General features: G+C 36.5%; 2 protein-coding genes across 2 annotated transcripts in view; one reads left to right on the forward strand and one right to left on the reverse strand.

The window, feature by feature from the left end:
- Nucleotides 1-18,739, reverse strand: part of si:ch211-140l13.3 (centromere protein J) — a 38,810-nt gene extending 20,071 nt beyond the window's left edge. The window contains 10 exon segments of the mRNA XM_049484180.1: nucleotides 1,291-1,369; nucleotides 2,604-2,724; nucleotides 3,858-5,016; nucleotides 7,124-7,223; nucleotides 7,826-7,967; nucleotides 12,066-12,254; nucleotides 15,242-15,329; nucleotides 15,761-16,026; nucleotides 16,205-16,308; nucleotides 18,596-18,739. Of these exon segments, the coding sequence (XP_049340137.1) occupies nucleotides 1,291-1,369; nucleotides 2,604-2,724; nucleotides 3,858-5,016; nucleotides 7,124-7,223; nucleotides 7,826-7,967; nucleotides 12,066-12,254; nucleotides 15,242-15,329; nucleotides 15,761-16,021 (2,139 nt within the window). The 5' untranslated portion in view covers nucleotides 16,022-16,026; nucleotides 16,205-16,308; nucleotides 18,596-18,739.
- gpr31 (G protein-coupled receptor 31) lies at nucleotides 8,892-11,060 on the forward strand. The gene has a single exon (XM_007255364.4). The coding sequence runs from the start codon at nucleotides 9,111-9,113 to the stop codon at nucleotides 10,038-10,040; it is 930 nt and encodes a 309-aa protein (XP_007255426.3). The 5' UTR covers nucleotides 8,892-9,110; the 3' UTR covers nucleotides 10,041-11,060.
- Nucleotides 18,740-19,159: the final 420 nt, after the last annotated feature.

Raw genomic sequence — 19,159 nt, forward strand, 5'->3', positions numbered from 1 at the left:
AAAGCTGACCTTAATCTTAAGCCTCACTCTATACAGAACATCATCGTCCAAACGCTGCTCTTTTACTATTTTCCAAACCAGTTTAGTCTAGTTAGGCTGGGGAGGACGGTTTTCACTGGAGTCAGTTTGTCATATTTTCCCATCATTGTGAAAACATTTAGTTCTCACAGAGAAAGTTGCACAAGAAGATACACAGGAAGTGTGACTGGCACTGATTACTGAAGATTTACAGTCATTTTTTACATTTCTCCACAATTCAGGCGCTGGGATGTAAACATAAAAATTCACAGGATTATGTTCTGTAATCCTAAAATACTGACTTCTTTACTTCTATAATGCGTTCTTAACCATCCCATGTAAAAATCTTCTGTGAAAGAGATTTTCAAAAGTACTGGTTCTTATGCCCACTACTATCAAAGATTTTGTATCAGTTTGTCATAAATTAAATGTTTTTTACTAGACCACTCTAAATAACTCTAAACATTAGAGCCCAGACCACGTTTTGAATATTGATTCCAAATAATTGAATAAGTTAAAATAATTGAGCAGTGTTTTTTTACTGTTGTTAAGATGCACATTACTTTTTCTGTATATATGACATTAAAATAAAAAATGACAAAAACAACTTGCATTTCATCATATTGTTCAAGAAATGGAATTAGAACTGGCTTTATGTAATATAATATTTAATTAAAGCAGATTAATTGTTAAAGGTTGAAACAGTATTTAATTGTAAAATGAGCTGGTTTTATCTTATGCACTTGGACAGCACACCAGCATGTTGAGATTGCATATTTACATATTCACACACTGTCCTGTGATGCACTCAGGATGATCACTATATGTCACTGAGAGACTTCATGAGTTAAAGTGAAGAACACAGTGCTGTAAGGAACTTTCCCACCTTTCCACATGTTTCACTATGAGCTCCTATAGGTAAAATATGAAGATATTTCAAAATGTCAGAGATTGTAGTGTAGAATATGATCATTGAATACACAATAAACTGCTTGTTTTTTACATTGTTAAAAATAAAGGTTCTGAATTTGTTATTGGATTCACACACACTCTTAATAAACGTTATTAATTGGTATTTAATCTTTGGAGAACGTGGTGCTTCATAAACTCACATATCTCGTGTATAGATTGTTTTGCGAACCATTGAAAGATTCTTTAGAGACCCAAAAATGATCTTCTATTGCTTTAAATAAGCCTTTTTAAAACGCAATATGTGTGTAATATTTACTTATTAGTAATAAACTGAATTTTATTATTATACAGAAGACTTACCTGGGACAGGGTGCCCTCCACAGGTGAGTAGTGTGAAGATCTTTGGGCGTCTTTATTAATAAAATGATCCATTTCAGCTCTATTCAAATGAAATCAGAGCACATTAAAAGTATATAATATTATTTATACATTGTAATAATAATGTAGCATATTATAAAAGTTTTATAAAATCTAAAACTACGTAAAATACAAAACTAGGAAAAGGAAGTTTTCTGATTTGTAAACCTATGTAAACTGTGTTGGAAATTGAACATTGTTGTATTTTATGTTTAATCCTCATTTAATGAAAATCAAAATTAATTGGGTTAAATTATGGTCTTTTTAAAGATCCCCTGTGCTTTAAATTTTTTTTCTTGAATGAATTTACAAAGTTCGTATGGTTTTATGTTCCAAAAGAAGGTATTATTGTTATAGTATTGTTTATTATCATTTCATGTGTTAATAAATTGCTATTCTAGAACTGGTCTGGGTTATTTTTGTAGTTCTTCGTACATCTGATATATTTGCACCCCACAGCGCAACTTCTGCATTTCCCAGTGCTTCAACAGCGCTGTGGTGCTGCTGTTTTGCTATATGGTTGTTCTAAACTAAACTAACATAGAATCGTTGGATTATCTGGATTAGTTATTTTATAGTGCTGTTTTTGCAATATTCAGTGATTACCCTGGTAATTTTGAACAAATCAAAACTGTTACAAAATTATCTAAACTGTATTAGAGACACCCATACTATAGATTCTATAAATTCTATGAATTATCCTTGTATCTGTAAAATACAAATTTCAATAATATTAAAGTTTATTTATGCTTCTCATTTTTTTATAATAGAACTCATTTTCTCTATGCCACACAGTCAACTGCACCAAAATCTTGGATTAGGTCATTTTATCTTAAAACGAAGAAAAAAGGAGACCAGTTTACCTAAGACATATTAAACATTCAACGATCTACTGTACTTATGATACAGTCTTAGCTCAGCCAGCCAAGTGCCCCGTAACCAACTCTTAAACTTTAATTGTTTTTTAGCAGGTTTTTCCTTATAGTGATAGTTATAGTATAGTTATATCCTAATAGTGTATTTACAGAATCTACAGCTAAATGTCAGTTACCACAGACAACGGCAATAACCTCATAACAACCTGATGACATTGTGACAATTGTTTCAGCATCTGAGCATTAGCTTCTTTTAAAACTGTTTTGAGTGGACAAACTGTCTCTTCAAGGAAACCTAATCACTGTCTATGATATCTGACAGCATGCTGCAGGTGCAGCAGACAAATATAAAATACTAAAATCCTATATCTTCTAAGGCACCTGATGAAAGTCAGTGCTTTGTCCTGCTCTGTTTTCATCTTGTCCATCATGAAGTTACTGGTAGCTGCAGCTTTCATATCCAAGCTACTGTTTCCCAACACTTTATTTAGCGTTTCACTTCCTGTAAAATGAAAGCAGAAGATAATTTTTATACAGTTCACAGTAGTGTAATCTACCATCAGTAATAGTGAACATCCAAAAACACATGTTTAATTTTATAATGATGATCCAACATATATGGTTTAAAGATATTGATCTTGTTTGTTAATCTATATATTAATATACATTATTCACAGCATGTGTCACTGACTGATGGCCAATATTGGATGCATTACATGAAATTCATTTTTTTTATATAATTTTATTTTTTCCCATTTTCTCCTCAATTTACATAGCCAATTACCCATTTAGAACCCAATTAGCCATTAGAACTCCCCCTATCACTAGTAATGCCCCAACACACCAGGAAGGCGAACATATACTTCCTCCGATACATGTGAAGCCAGCCACAGAGCTGCTGCTGATGCAGCATTGCAGAGTAGCATCACAAGCATAGCGGCTCGGCTCCGATACATCAGCTTACAGATGCCCTGTGTTGTGTGATGTGGGAAGAGAGTGCCATCTACCCACCCAGAGGGAGCAAGGCTAATTGTGCTCCCTCTGAGTGCCGGCGGCTTGACGGCAAAGCTGCATAAGCGGTAGTGCTTTAGAACGCTGGACCACTCGGCGCCCCATGAAATTCATTTTTTAGACGTTTGACTGCAGTTTTTCTGGGGCTTATATATTGTTAATACCACTATTGTACTATTGTACATATTGACTGAAACTGTGATATATACTGTAATATAAATGTATTACATATTGTCCAGCCCTAAATAGCAATTTGCACAAAGCCAAATTATCTTAGCTGAGATGTCGTTTTTTGTTATATAATAAAGAATGCAATCAAATATGTGGAATCAAAACTGACTGCCATTGAGGAAAAAATGCAAACGTCTACGTCTATTAGCATTGAGTACTTTGAAGGCCTAAAATATTTTTCCGTTTTTCACTTTAAAAATAATTCTTTATTTTAACAGTTTAAATATTGTCTTTAACACACTTTTTATTTTAAAATTGATTTAGTAAGATTCTGACACCATAGCTATTTATATTAACTTCTGCACCCCTTCTTCACAATTTGACCATTTGTATATAGGTGACCTTTAAAATAAAATGTGACCACAGTGTTTCATAAAGACAAACATTTCTCACCATTTGAGTGCTGAGTATTAAAGGCTTTGTCCCAGTGTTCTCTCTCTGCTTTCTCTTTTCTGGCAGATTTTATCTGGGGGAAAATCTTAGTGAGGAGGTTTGAGGAATCGCCAGTGGAATCTGTTGCTGTTTTACTTCTTGGTGAAACAGATCTTCTTGGTGTTACTGTGATATTATCAGACTCAGAGCAGTGTATACACTGGAGTTCAGAATCACTGAGCTCCTCAGAACCAGATGAGCTGGGAAAATGAGCTGAGATGAAGTGGAGAGCTCTGTCTCGGTCCAATGGACAATCCCCAGTCTCACTTGGGGCATCGCTGGCATAATCCTCATCAGATAAATACTGAATCTGACTGTCATAATTTGGTTTTGATGAATTCATGGGTGTTTCAGGTTTTAGAGATTGAGACTGGGCTTCATCATCATCATCATCATCATCAAGATCATCATCACTAATGCTGTCGCTAGAATCTCTACTAAGCAGCAACTGCATCATTTCAGCAGTCAGGCTTAACTCGTGCATGCTTGGTTCGGCACTGACAGTTGGATTATCCAGTACATTGTGTGAATGATCACACACTCTGACAATGCGGTCATTAATCTTCTTAAAGCTGACTCTTTTTTCATTTGAACACACTCTATGGTCACCTTTGCTGTCTGAATTTGTAGCAGAGCTTCGACTGAGTATTTTATTTTGGAACATGCTACTTCTTTTTGGTTCTTTGGAGGGATCTTCACTTTCCTGTGAAAAGCTGCTTTTAAGATCTGAAGTGTGAGACATAGGGAGACTCCTCTTCTTATCATTTGATGGATTTATATCATCAGGCCTCTGAACTTTGTACTTTGTTTCATGTATAGGAAGATTGTGGTTTGAAGGTTGTTTCACTGCAGATCTTTGATCTTTGGAGTATCTTTCTTCCCCTTTTGAGTTTATCAAGGAATCGATCAATGCTGGAATCCTCAATCTGTCTACTGTGCCATGCTGTATAGAAGAAGCAGAGTTTTCTTGCAGTTCAGCAGAGGTCATGTCCTTGATCTGCTGGCTTCTGGACTCAGGCTGGGTTTTCTGAATGCTGTCCCGGCTTTTCCAAAATCTAGATCTGCCATCCCCTTTACGAAGAAAACTCCTTTTCTCCGTCCCACTGACCTCAATTCTGATCTGTGACAGAGAGACACAGCACAATTACAGATGATCTATTAACACATATAACTGATGATTGCTTTAGGGTTCTTTATGTGCTTAAATAAGACACCTGAAACTGTCAGAGCAGGGATCTGAACCCATGACCTTTTAAACCCTGGATCATTTCTCCTAATAATAGACGAAACAAGACGACAAGAAAACTATATTTACCATAATTGTGTTGGACATACAGATGTAATGTAACCTCTATTACCAATCTGTACAGTGAATACACACATATTTTATTTGTTTGCATATACAATATAAAACATCAACAGGAAACAAAATATTTTCAGAAAAACAGCTAATTTGAAATACAGATCATTGATCAATATAATGTAACATTTTCTGTTTTTAAAGAAAACAGTGCCTCCAAATACTAACTAAGTTAAGTAAAGCTAAGCTAAGTAAACAAAACAAACACTGACAAACGAGCAAACGAGCGCTGGATGTTAATCCACAAAGATTTCTCTCCTGAAAACTATTTATTTGGATGAGTAACAGTGTTCTCAAGTCTCACGCTTTGAGCATGTGACACACGCATCTCAGCGAGTTCACACGCTCACACGCCACACATGGTATTTCTCACGCTTGCCAATCCATCGGCTGTATATTATAATGTACTCTCGTTGAGCCAATCAGAATATAGATCGCTCTGTTTTTAGGCAGACCTAGTCAAAGAGGGTGGAGTTTCAGCCAGAGTGTCAGGCACGAAGAACTGCCCGATTCAAAAGTTCTGAAACACACGTCGGTGAACAACTGAAGAACTGCGCGCACACCCACCAACCCACCCCCGTGTTGAACAACTGAAGACGAACAGCACACATCCAACCCCCCCCACCCCACCTACTTTGTTACAACTGAAAAAGAACTGCACGCACCCACCACTATCCCCCCCCGCCCCCCCGCCAATCTCACTCCCACCAAACTTCAAAACTTGAGAGCCCTGGTGAGTAAAGTGCTTCTGTTTATTTACAGTAAGCTTAGATTCCCAAATTGTTCCAGTACTAAAGCTGGAACATTAGCATTAGCGACTAACTGTAAGTGGGTTATGCTAATGTTGCTCCAGCAGTGCTAACCGGGGTTAGCAGCAGGCTACAGGCCGATAATACTCACCTGTGAACATGGAAATAGTGTTTAGCGGCTAATGCTAATGCTACTCCAGCCCCAGTGCTGGAGAACCAAACTGAAACTCCTGAATAACACTGCACTCCAAAGGAGTGGCTACTGCTCTACTGGATTATAAGGTGCACTGACTATTTTTGGGAAAATTAAAGGGTTTTAAATGCGCCTTATAGTGCGAAAAATACGGTATGCATACTCTCAATGAGTGATGAGATGGAGCAATATTTCACTAACTGTTTAGCTTTTGTTCTTAAAAAACACTTTTAGCAATGCAATAAGGCACATAATGAGCATGAACATTTTCTCTGCTTTAACAGCGGCAGTTCCAATATAGTGTGCAATATAGTGTGTAAGCGTTTGACTGCATTCTGCAGAGTATGCGCATGCGCAAACACACACAGTGGACAGTAAGCACACATGCATAGAGCAGTGGACAGCCAATGAGGGCTAAAAGTCTTGCTCAAGAGCCCAACAGCAGCAGGTTTTTGAATCCGGGAATCAAACCCACAACCCTGTCATCAATAACCTGTTGCTCTAATTGGGTTGTTGCCAACATTGCTAACATTCTCCAGTAGTCCTCTACTGATCCATTATGTGGTGGCACAGTGGTGGATTACTGGAGAATGTTGGCAGCAGGAACCTTTGTGGTGACCGGCAGCATAGAGATAAGAGAGATGAGTCAGCCATGGGAATGTCATGGATTCAATTCCCAGCACTGAGTAATTATTCCTATGCCTAATCAAGGTAATCAACGGGATGAACAAGTTTTAACTAAGTCTCCATTATGTTTTATACAAACTAAAAGACAAAAAACGATATTGTTGTAAATATGTGTATTTTAAATGTGAAAATGTTGTACTCGTTTTATATCACATAAAATTCAACATAAAATCTGTCAGTGTTCTAACGGTGTGTGAACCTAAGAGGTAAAGATCACACCTTTAAATAAAGTATATACCTGTTTATCACCTCCTGGAACTTCTTTATTCACTTTGAGCTGCTCTTCAACAAGATCTTCAAAAGTTTTCTCTTTCTCTTTTAGTCCTGGACGAATGGGTCTGAATAAAAGAAAAATATATATATTCATTTTAAGTTTTTATGTTTTCAGTGGACAACGATTACAGTTTTATAGTATCCCTAATTTTAACCTAAGCTGCGATTGAAATAGTTTACTTCTTAACTCATTCCTTATTTACTTTATAGCATTGGCTACATAATGAACTGGCCAAGATTTCTCTTATCCTAGGCCTAACCATGGTCTTAAAGCTTGTGGAAGGTTCTACTGCTTAAAATGAACCAAGCTTCATCAGATAAGATTTTGAGCCTCCAAAAACACGCATGTCTAATTTTTGAACACAGTAGCTGTCCTTCATAACATTTCCTTTATTAACATTTCATTATGTCTAAACTACTGAAATGCTTCAAAATTATTTACATTATCTTACATTGAAAGTTAGGAAATGATAAGCTTCTACTGTAAAGTTAATGTTTTTGAAGTGTATATTTTCTTTTGAACAGGCACAACAGAAGTCTATCAAAATAAAACTATTATTTTATTAATACCATATGTACAATTATTTACATAGTATAGTTATTACAAACTTTAATAGGCAACATTCACGTATTTCTTGGTCATATTGTTTATTTTGGTGTGCATGACCTTTCCTCTGGGTTTGCTGGCAGTTTTGTCCTGACTCCAAAGGGGCTGACAGAGCACTGCTCCTCCACAGGCTCTAAGCACTCCTCTTTGACAGGAGATAAGCTTCTCTGCTTTGTTCTGACAGGCTTCCAGGGCATGCAAGCTAAAACACAGGAAAAAAACTGTCTTTTTAAATGATGTGCTACAGTTAACTGTGCAAAAGATTACAAATCTGCACACATGAATAATTTTATCAAAGTATGAACTTTTCCTTTTTTCTTATCTCAATTAGAAACCAGACAGAATACGTTTTTGTATATATTTTTTGTGTGAATTGTTTTCTCCTAAATTTATAGCTTTTATTAGGTTGCCCAAATTTACAGCTTGTTGTGTTCTTAAGTTTAAACATCTAAGAGGAGCAATAAAGCAGGAGAAGGGGTCAAATACTCATGTCTGGATGTGAATCATTCTTTTTAAGTTCCAAACAAGCTTAGACTCGTCTGAACTGGTAACTGATGTACTGATGTAGGGAATCCAAAAATAGTATATAATGAAAGACAAAAAAATAGATCTATAGTAAGTTTGTTTGGAATATGTTTCCTAATGTTTAAAAAAAAAGAAAAACTGTAGAAAAAGTCTTATCATATTCATTAATCATCTAACTGTAATACCTAAAAACAAGCCAGAAAACATTATTAACATTCCTGCCTCTCATTGATTTCTTGCCCAAACACATATCTGTCATTTTAAATAACTGTACTTCATGTGCATTGACAAATGAAGCATTTACACTGTGTAAATGTCTTTATCTCTCCACTTGATCTTTATTGCACAATCGTAAACACATCATCTACTGTTACTGTGAAAAGAAAATCCCCAAAGAACCAGCTGAAAGAGGATCAGGAGAAAAAAAGTTAGGTTGTCTCAAAAGATGACAAACATGACACGGCCAGTAGTAGCTGGTGAAGATGATGATGACATTTTTCCATGGTGTTTTGGCTTTGGTCATTCTTGGGTAGGACAAGCTGCATATCTCTTGAGCCTGTTGTGACGTGCCTCCTCAGGCATGGGAAGTGCTCAGCCAACAAGTCTGAGCAACTTAAAACAGCAGCACTCTGAAGCACTCCACAGCCAGCAAGCTCCACACACAGCTTGGGAGAGACTGAACACTATGCATGCTGCTTTTCAAAGGATTTAAGGATATTTTTTGCTTTTTGTTGAGTTTGGAATAACAACTGCTTACATTTTACAACTCCTGGACCATTTAATTCTACACAAGGACAGACTTTGGAGCTCCAAGTGGACAATGGAAGCAATACACCCGAGTGACAACTGTACAGCCAGAAACCCGGATTTGTACATGTTCTACTTCTCTGTGATGATAGTGGAGTTTATCCTGGCTCTTCCTTTAAACATTTCGGTGATGTACGTCTTCATCTTCAAACTCAAATTCTGGAAATCTAAGAGCAACAACATTTTCTTGTTTAATCTTGTGCTGGCCGACATCCTGCTGCTCATATGTTTGCTAGTGAGGGCGGACAGCTTTCGCAAGGGTGAGAGACGCAGTGAAAATAATGTCACATGTAGAGCTGTTCTCTTCTTGCTGTTCCTTAACCGAGGAGCCAGCATTGCCTTTCTGACAGTTGTTTCCATCAACCGGTACTTCAGCGTGGTGCATCCGGGGATAAAGAACCCCCTAAAGGTTCTGAAACGATCCGTTATCATCTCCTGTCTGATCTGGGCCTTTCTGCTCCCTATGACCATACCAACCATGCTGAAGACCTTTGAGTGCTGCAACACTGATGAGGGCATGGAGGACAAAGTTGTCATCGACATCCTCAGGGAGGTGGTGTTCTTCAGCCAGGTCCTGATCCCTTTCGCTGTCCTCGTCTATTGCACCGTACGCATCATCAACAGGCTGAAGATGAAGTCGGTGGGTGACAGGACCAAGCTGCGAAGGGCAGTGTTCCTGGTGATCTCAGTCATGCTGGTCTTTTCTGTTTGTTTTTTGCCGTCTGCCATATCGAGAATGGTGCTGCTGATCATGAGAGGGAGGCAGGTACTTCGAGCGGAGGAAATCGCAGTGCAGGTGTACGACGGCCTTATGTGCCTTTCCTATTTGGATTGCCTGCTGGACCCAATTGTGTACTGTCTGAGCAGCACAAAGTTCAAAAATGTATATCTATCAACCTATCTTCCCTGTCTAGTGAAAGAAACAGATTCAGAAAATGAATGAAAGCGTGAAATATTTTTACAAAATTATTGAATGTAATAACTATAAATTGTAAGAAACTTGAACAAAAACAGTTTTAAACATGTTAACTACCTTTACAACAACAGAACTTTTAATTCAATTCTATTTAATAATCCTACAATTGTAATTTATGTATATGATAAGAAATATATCCCACAGATAGAAAGCACTGAGTCAATATGTGGCTCAATTGTTATCATTTGTGTGAACTGTATTACTAGCATTACTAGCAGTGGCATCTTGAATAACCACAGGTTTCTGTACATTTTTTAAGAGTTAAATGTAGAGATGTACATACTATACATAATAAGACCACAAGGAACTTAAGAGACTGTTGTATTTGCATTGTTTTGTCTTTCATTTTATACTCTTGTAAAAAAAAAAACTATGTACTGTAGATTTTGTGGTAAATGTTTTTTTTATATATTTTTGTTTGATATTATTTATAAATTCTAAGAATTGTAAATATTAGGAAATGAGCCATGTTTCTTCACAGAGTGCTGTGCCCGGTAAAACACTGGGATTCAAGTTTGAACACATTTGGCTACATTCTGACTGAAACAGATGGGTGGCAGGGTTGATTCTTTGCTCCACTGGGACAAAATGCAACAGTGCTTCAGCTGGAGGACTCCTGGAATTGGCCAATACATTTTCCACCCACAAATGTGTTATTTCATAACTGTTGCTAACTCTAAATAAACACTGTGTTCTTGTGTTCTGATGTAAGAACAAAAGCATGTCTTTTTCTCAGTTTCTTGGGAAAAACCATGAACTATTTTCAACAGACAACTACAGTGTTTATCTACAAAATGCAGAGCCCTGTTTAAACTGCTGCTCTACTGAGCTGAACTATGTTGTTGTAACTAATCTAAACTAGGCGGGTTGGCCACGTCAATGGCATAAGATCTTACCACTATGCTAACATTAGCTGAATTGCATAAGAAAATAAACAACCCTGGATCTGCCCTCACTGTGTGACACAAAATAAATATTTGAAATACAGTTTCTAATGAGGTCAATAGGTATTTTTGCTAGCATTTGTAAAGCTTCCTCAGCATTTGCAATGAAATAACAGTGTGCAAAGCATGCTTATGCTATTTCCGTGGGTTTTAAAATTTCTTTGATGAATAATTTTAAAATTCGAAATGTATTAGTGTCACACACTCTAAGAAAAGTAAGTACAGATTTGTACTTAAAAGGGTACAAAGCTTGTCGCTGGGGCTGTACCTTATATTGAGGTACAAAAAAGTACCTTTTAGTGAAAGTCCTTTTTTGTACCCATGTTTTTTTTGTGCCAGTAAAGATTAAAAAGATTAGAATCGTTAATATCAACTGAATATGGCTCAAAAACTTGATCGAAAATTGTCTGGCTTTAAAATAAAAAATGTGCAATTAAAATATATCTTGTTTATTAGTACAGTGATACAGAATACTGAATGTACCCTTTGGCTGGTTAAATGGTACAAATTTGTACTTATTTCTGTTAGAAATTACTTTGTACTTCAGAAGGAACAAATCTGACCCTGTAAAGACCAATATTGTACCTTTGAAGGTACAATTATGAAGAGTGTACCTTTGAGTACAAAAAAGTACTCATATCGTACCTCTGTTTTTTAGAGTGCATATACTCCACCTCCTCGCATTCCTGCTTTTTGGAGCATTGTAGAACCACTGTCACTAGATTTGAACATTTTCTAAAGCTGGGAGGGGTGCCTACAGAGATTTCATTTGCACAGGGCCCAGAAATATGTGGAACAGCCCACTTCTCAGCCAGCACCGTGTTTGCTCAGCGCTTAGCATTCTATTCAGACCGCACCAAACGGCTGCAGATCTAAAAGACCCCAGGGCAAATTTCAACAAGAAGAAGCAAGAGCTGATATGCAGAAAGAGCTGATATTGCCTGTGAGTGAATGAGCAATACTGTAACTGTAAAGATTATAAAATATACAGCATTTAAAAATTAAAATGTCATTAAAATGAACATCATTGATAAGACCTAGATCCTACTAGTTTGGTGTGATGACTGAAGCTCAGCACAGGCTACTTCTCCTGACTCCAATTTAACTCCAGTATGCCCCGTGGGGGAGGAATCTTTACTGGAATCCAGCACACAGTGAGAGTTTGGATCTGTTTCAGGATGCCTTCCAGGTGAATGACTCTGGCGCTGAGTTGAGAAAACGTGGGATAACATCAATCCTGAAACAGAAAGGAGACACCCCTGTCTGACTGCACCTGAACTGGACAGTAGAACTGGACAGAGTCTACTTTAACAGCAAACACAATTTAAACAAATGTGTATTGATTTGTATTTTTGTGAAAATAGATGGTAACATTATTTCACTGAAGCTGTGTGAGGTTTTCAGTTTCTGTGGCAAGCTTTCATTCCTCCCTGAAACTCATTTCAATAATTGGGTCTCGACTGAGTCATGTATGCAGCAAGTCTCTTCATGAAGCTTACTTTAATTAAAGTCAGTCATGCAAGGATTTACATGGGGTGGGAGTCTCCAAGGTTGATAAATATGTTCTTCTTAAATCAATGCATCTTAGATTTGCCCAACAGTAAAAATTATATTAGCACTGAATTGCTCTGTCCAAAATATTAAGAAAATAAACATATACCAATAGATTAATAATCTGTCCTAAATATTTATAAAATAAATACAATACAATAAAAATAATTAAGACTGGGCAGAGTCTTACACAAAGTGGCATTAATTAACTGCTTATTTTTGAAGAAATCAATACTGTTTTACACCAAAGGGTTGTTTAATGAAAACAAATATAATAGCAGCAAATGGTAGTAATGGCACATTCATGAACAATGATTCAATGTCCTTTTACTATCTGGGTTAGATTATTACTGCAATGAAATCCTTTGTGTAGAGAAACAGTATTAGTTCTCTATCACTAGAAAAAAAAGTTCAAAGCAGACATAAGGAGAGAATCCAGAATCAGTCCTAAGTAACTTAACAAGAAAAGATAAAACTGACATAAATTGTTGCTCTTTCTGTTGGTCTTTCACTATGTTAGGTCTCTAGAAAATTGTACTATGTGAATACACTGTAAACCTGGATGAGCTGAATTTACTTACATTATTTAAAGGAAACCGGATGCTTTAAAAATGGTAAAGTAATGCTTACGGACAATTCGAGTTAATTATATGTAAAATTGTTTTTTTTTTTTGTCGTTTCAATTAAAAAAAGGTTCAAATTTAGTCTCGAATTTAATTACATTATTATTTAAACATTTGACATATTTATAGAAAGCTAGATAAAGAAATAAAATGCTATAAGGTGAAAAGTAAAACACACAGCCAAAGAAGAGTCAACAGATCATAAAAGAATGCTTGCAATCACAGCCTACAATATAGAGCCCAGGCAGTTAATCTAAATATATTTGATTCACACGTGTGTTTAAGGTAGTGTGGGGAGAATGACTACACACTGATGGTGGGTGTCAGAAACTGGGGGGTACGCCCATTATGCAAACAGATTGTGCAAGAAGCCAACAGAAAAAGAGCTGACAAAAGACAACAGACAAAACTTAATTATTAGAAACTGATTTAACTTAAAAACACCATTTAAATGTATATGTGGAAATATTGGAAATATTTAATTTGACATAAAATAGATTTTTTTTTAGTTGAGTTCAAAACACATTATGGGTTTTTCGTGGGTGTTTAATTTATCCTGTTTTAAAATATTCATACATTCAAATATGTTCTCAAATTTGTACACTGTATAAAGAATTTCTAGTAATACAATAAAACCTCTATAGAGCTGTGAGATCACTTTTTTATATAAACTGGCTAAGAGTGGAGTTTCAGGTTTGTTCACATATATGTTACTGAGTGGAACAGAGTTAACTTTGACATTTCAGCTTCACTAAATGTTGCACAAAACTTCTTTGTCTTTGTTTTACTTAACATGTGCGTATTTATAAAAATTACATACTGATATCCCATGACTTTTGGCTTGCCTGCTGGGAATCCAACACTTTTTACACATGGTATGTCTGCATATTTAACCAACGGCAGATCAGCTCCACCTATTTACAACTAAAGTGAAGACGTGACTGTTAATTCTGGAAAGGCTTAACACTAACACTAACTGCTTAACAAGATGAAACACAGCTGTGAGGATTTAATAGCATTCAGCCACAACAGCTTTAGTAAGGTCGTTGAGGCACTAGATAGATGACCCGTTCTGCCACTGTAACTCATTCCTAATGTACTATACTGGATAAAGCTCCCTCATACCAAAGAGCACATCGTCGTTGTCCAATGAAAAACACTCTCCAAAACAGCAACTTTACAAAAAACCTTCTAAACTTTCAATGGAAGTCAATATAAAAAAATAATTGATTTCAGGTAATTTTGAAGAGTTTCCTTCGGTCTGTTCATCAAGAAATTGTACACAATTAGCACAGTGTAAGCGACGGTTGGTCTGTTCAAATTATGTAGTAAACTAAAAATAGACAAAAATGGAGATTTTGAAGTGTTTTTCATTGGATAGCAACGGCATGCTCCAGTTGATGCTTTGCTTCATGCCTTGGTGTGTAGCAGTGGACAAATAGCTGTTTTACTAAGCGTGAGGTGACGAAACTCAGAGATGTGGATCCATAGTCGTTCCAGACAAAAATAAAATCAAAGAGGACCCCCCATAAAAGAGGAAATTACCCCAGGACCACCAGAGAAACTAATCCCGTTCGGATAGGGCTTCAGGCTCATATGTGGCTCTTTACTAATTAAAAAGGGTGTCTCTTTAACTATAAACTATCAGTCTTAAAGGTACAATATCAAAAATAGCTTGTTTTGAAAAGCAGGAATCTAAAACTAAAATAACTCCCTATAGCAGAACGTTTTCAGTCTACCAAGATTCATAATCCCCACTGATCCACATTTTTGGGGGGAATGTTACACTGACCTTTAATGGTATAATGCATCATTTTAACCCGGCTTACAGTGTATGTGAGTGTGTGTGGTCTGTTTGTGTGAAGTCCTTAAAATAAACTTGATTATTTTGGAACGATACTGCTGACTCTTTAACATCTTGTACCTTCCACAGTGTCTGTACACAGATGTTACGCAGCATTGTAAGGTGAGTATTTCTTAATAACTGTCTCATTTGCTCATTACTCATTATGTGTAAATGCTTGAGTGACATGACCTCTTTCTGACCTACCTGGACTCAAGAAGGACAGTAATGCATTCTGCTGATCGCGAATAACTTTCTGCATCTGCTGTATCTGCAGCTGTAACACATGCGCATGCTGAACAAAGAGAAACAGACAATATTCAGGGGTACATTTCACAAATTTGAGGCAATATACTGCTGCAACCATTCCATCTGAAGATAGTTATAAAACAGTGACTGGAAAACACATTAAACAAACAGTATAACTTGTTATTAGATACTCTGAGGTGTTATTTTTATATAAAAGAGCAAAATGCATTCTGCCTCGATTAGTTGTACCTTTAAGCCATTTTCATATCATTTAATGTTTTTAATGTCTTTTTTTATGTAATTAAATTAAATTTAATGTTTTTTTTAATGTCTATTGTGGTGTTTATCAAAAAGATGCAGAAAAAAGGAAGCATTCCTTTATAAAACTTAATACTCGCAATACCGAGCAGTTTTTTTTTTTAACTTTAACCCTGTATTTCATTTTAACAGCTATGGTAAAAAGCTGCACATACTGACCTCCTGTGGTAACCCGTGTGTTCTGAGACTCTGACAGACACATGTGGTAATGTGTGGATCCAGCGCCCCCTGCTGGACACTCTGGTTCACCGCCTCTTCTGCAGAAATACAGCTACTGACTGGATATAATCCCTCAACAGGAGGATATTCCTTTCCTTCTTCACGTTTATCTCGGTGTTTTCCTGCGGTAGCTGTAGAAGACTGTTTTTCGGGTTCAGGAGGGGTAACAGAAGCCCCAGGTCGGGGTATTTTAGCAGACATTGCCCCTGCAGGTCACAATATCTAACTACTTTAGGTCAAAACAGCATCTGGAGAGAGAAACTGAGAGAAACCACCAGCTGGAAACACAGAAACGCCCCCAGACCAGCTCAGTCAAAACTAGCTAACAGTGTCTGACAGGAGGTAGTAGCCTCTTCAGCTCTGTAAGATTTTTGGAAGACCGACCTGTACTCTGCTGTTTCTTCGAGGTTGAGTAACCTGTTTCTGACCATAGCCTCTGTTAGCCGAGCTGCTCCTGTTTCAGTAGTTATAGAAACTGTAAACAGGCCCTGTTGAGACACACAGCCCAGCTTCTATTATTCTATTATTCAGTTTATGAATGTGTCTACACTCACTGAACCAAAGACCAGATACACTTTACTTCATTTGTTTTACTGAAGTCTGAGCAAGGCCCTCAGGGTGAGAGGTGACCACTCAGGGTGGGGTAGGGGGTGATACTAAAGAACCCAAAACAAACCCTCACTCATACAGACCCGCAGACACACTGTCTCTACTGCAGTTAAGCAGCCGTCTTTCTCCAAAACACGCTTAAATCATCCGCACGTAATATTCGCCGTTTTATAAACTATAATTTCACATAAGTCATCTGCTTTACAACATTCTAGCTTCTTTTTTATTGTCACATTACTGTCTTTAAAACATTTCCTACACTAGAAATGTTTCCTGTAAATGTTACAGAAATTTAAAGAGGATGTCCGTAAATTTCAAGTGCCCCTCGCTGCAGAACCACAAATCCAGGGGGTGGGGCTGGATCTGATCCAACTCTTCCTACGTCGTGTTTTCATTGGTCTGAAGCAGATCGGACTCTTCCCCATCCGGTTTTACTCACTCGCCTTTCGGAGTCAAGTAAACAATCACGAACGTGAATTAGTTTCGTTGGGTGATTTTACTTAATTGAAAATCTGATTGCTTCTGTTCTGTTCGCCGTTTTGATTGTGTATTAATATCTGTAATAATAAATGAACATGGTAGCTGGTAGATAAGACACTCATTGGCATCCTTTATTTTAATTATTTATTTTTTATTTTGTCTTTAGGCCCTTTTTATTAAAGATAAAAAATGAAATAGTTAATATTTATATAGGAAATGTACAGCATTTTATTAGGTTTGTAATCACAGACATGTTCCTTCTTTTAAATCTGTATTGTGTGATTTAAATGTGCTATGTAGCAAATAACATTTTGATCTATAAACGGTAAAAGTCTTAAGGTTGGGTTCCAGGATTTATTTGATAAGATAAAATAAGTCCTGGTCGGGAAACGTAAGCGACACGTGTTAAGTTTAACGACGAATTGAAATGCGATGACTTAAAACCAATGAAAAGAAGATATGGGTGGTCAGGAGGTCAGGCTCCACCCCTTGGATCAGATCCAGCCCCGCCCCCTGGACTTGTGGTTCTGCAGCGAGGGGTATCTCGTAAATTTTGGGATTCGGGGGATTGAGGGCCCTCTCTGGTGAGAATGTGTAATTGCACCGAGCATGCGGAAGAATCGTTTTAAACGGCGGGTGTGATGCGGTCTTCTTTCAGAGCGGATGAATCCGATTCCAGGTTAAATTCAGCCAGAGTGAGTGAGAGAGAGCGCGCGCTCAGTCAGAGGGAAAGGTCTTCAGAGGATGTAAGAGAGTTCTATACGGTTGTCAGATTTGTCAGTGTAAATACTGTATATTATTTTAAAATATGTTTTATTCCGATACACATTGTGATTTTTAGTTTAGGGTAAAAGCATCAGTAATGCAGGTTAATGTAAATTAATGTAAATTTCAGTGTGAAATAGTATTCTATGTTGTAAAGCATATTTTGTACATTTTAGATTGAATACTCTCACTGTGTAGAGAGCAAAATACTAAATATGGCGAAACGCACCTGGAAGGCATTCTTTGATGAGCGATCATGTGAGATTATTAAACAATCTTATTAAACAAACAGTCTTCACTAAGCAGCTGATAAAACACTAGCATTAAGTGTAAATAGACGGTCAGTTAGACTGTAGCTATTTATATTGTTTGCAATAATCATATATATTAGTGTCTTATTTATTTATTTATTTATAGTATTGTTAGAGCAATAAATACCAATTTAGTTAATGATAATTAGCAGAGGGCAAATGTTAATATGTTTTGTATTATATGTCTAGAATTACAGGAAGCTCTGTAGCCACTAGGGGGCGACTTATTGTCTATGTGAGAGGGAGAGAAAGTGAATACAGTCTGTGTAAACTGGGGCTAAGAGTTAAGGTGGCCCTGAAGTGCAAAACAAATTAACATGTCAGAAAACAAAATTACAAAAATTAAAACAAATTTACATACGAAAACAAAATTACCAAAGAAAAAAATATTTTACATCGGCAATATTAACTCTGCTTACTAAAACACAAAATCATTTTTTACAGATTATCTCTTATATCACTTACTTTATATACATAAACATCTCATTCATCATCTTTTGCTTTTTATTCATACATGCATATATTTTGCCTCTGATTTAGAAACAAAAAAACAGGAGTGAATTTCTACTTTTAACTAGTGTAAACAAACCTGTTTTGAAAATACACCTACCTATCTCAGTTGTACTTCACTGGTGGTGTTCCATAGACAAATTCTAACCACTTGTTCCTAAGCTCTGAATTACTGGGTAAAGCATAAAACACTGATGTGTTATTTGCACTAATAACACAGGAACAAACTGCCATTAAATTACTAGTAACAAGTTACAGCGAAAATTACATACTTACACTTTTTAACACTTTCTACAAAATGGATTTAAATGGAGGAACATATCAGGAACATATCAGAGTAAAAGGTAAATCTGAAAGTAGCAGCGGATACAAAAATAAAGATGAGTGATAAAAACGTGCAGAAAACAGAGCTTAGTTTTACTACTTTTCCTGCTACATTTAGGTTCACAATATCAAATTAGGAAAGAGGTTATAATGAACAGTGAAGGAACATGAAGTGAAATAATTAATTACAGGTTAACAGAGTTGTTAGTACTGATAGCAGCACCTTATTGTTAGAGTAGCTGACTTTTAATTAACACATATTTGAACTATATAAAAAAATCTGCTTTTGGATTAGAAGCAAATACTCTGGCATAAGATTCTGAACATTCTTTGTTGTTCT

This window comes from Astyanax mexicanus, chromosome 1 (genome assembly GCF_023375975.1).
Source record: "Astyanax mexicanus isolate ESR-SI-001 chromosome 1, AstMex3_surface, whole genome shotgun sequence".
Classification (NCBI taxonomy): Eukaryota; Metazoa; Chordata; class Actinopteri; order Characiformes; family Acestrorhamphidae; genus Astyanax; species Astyanax mexicanus.

Coding starts and splice junctions, on each gene's coding strand:
- gpr31 (XM_007255364.4), top strand. CDS start 9,111: ATGGAAGCAATACACCCGAGTGACAACTGTACAGCCAGAAACCCGGAT.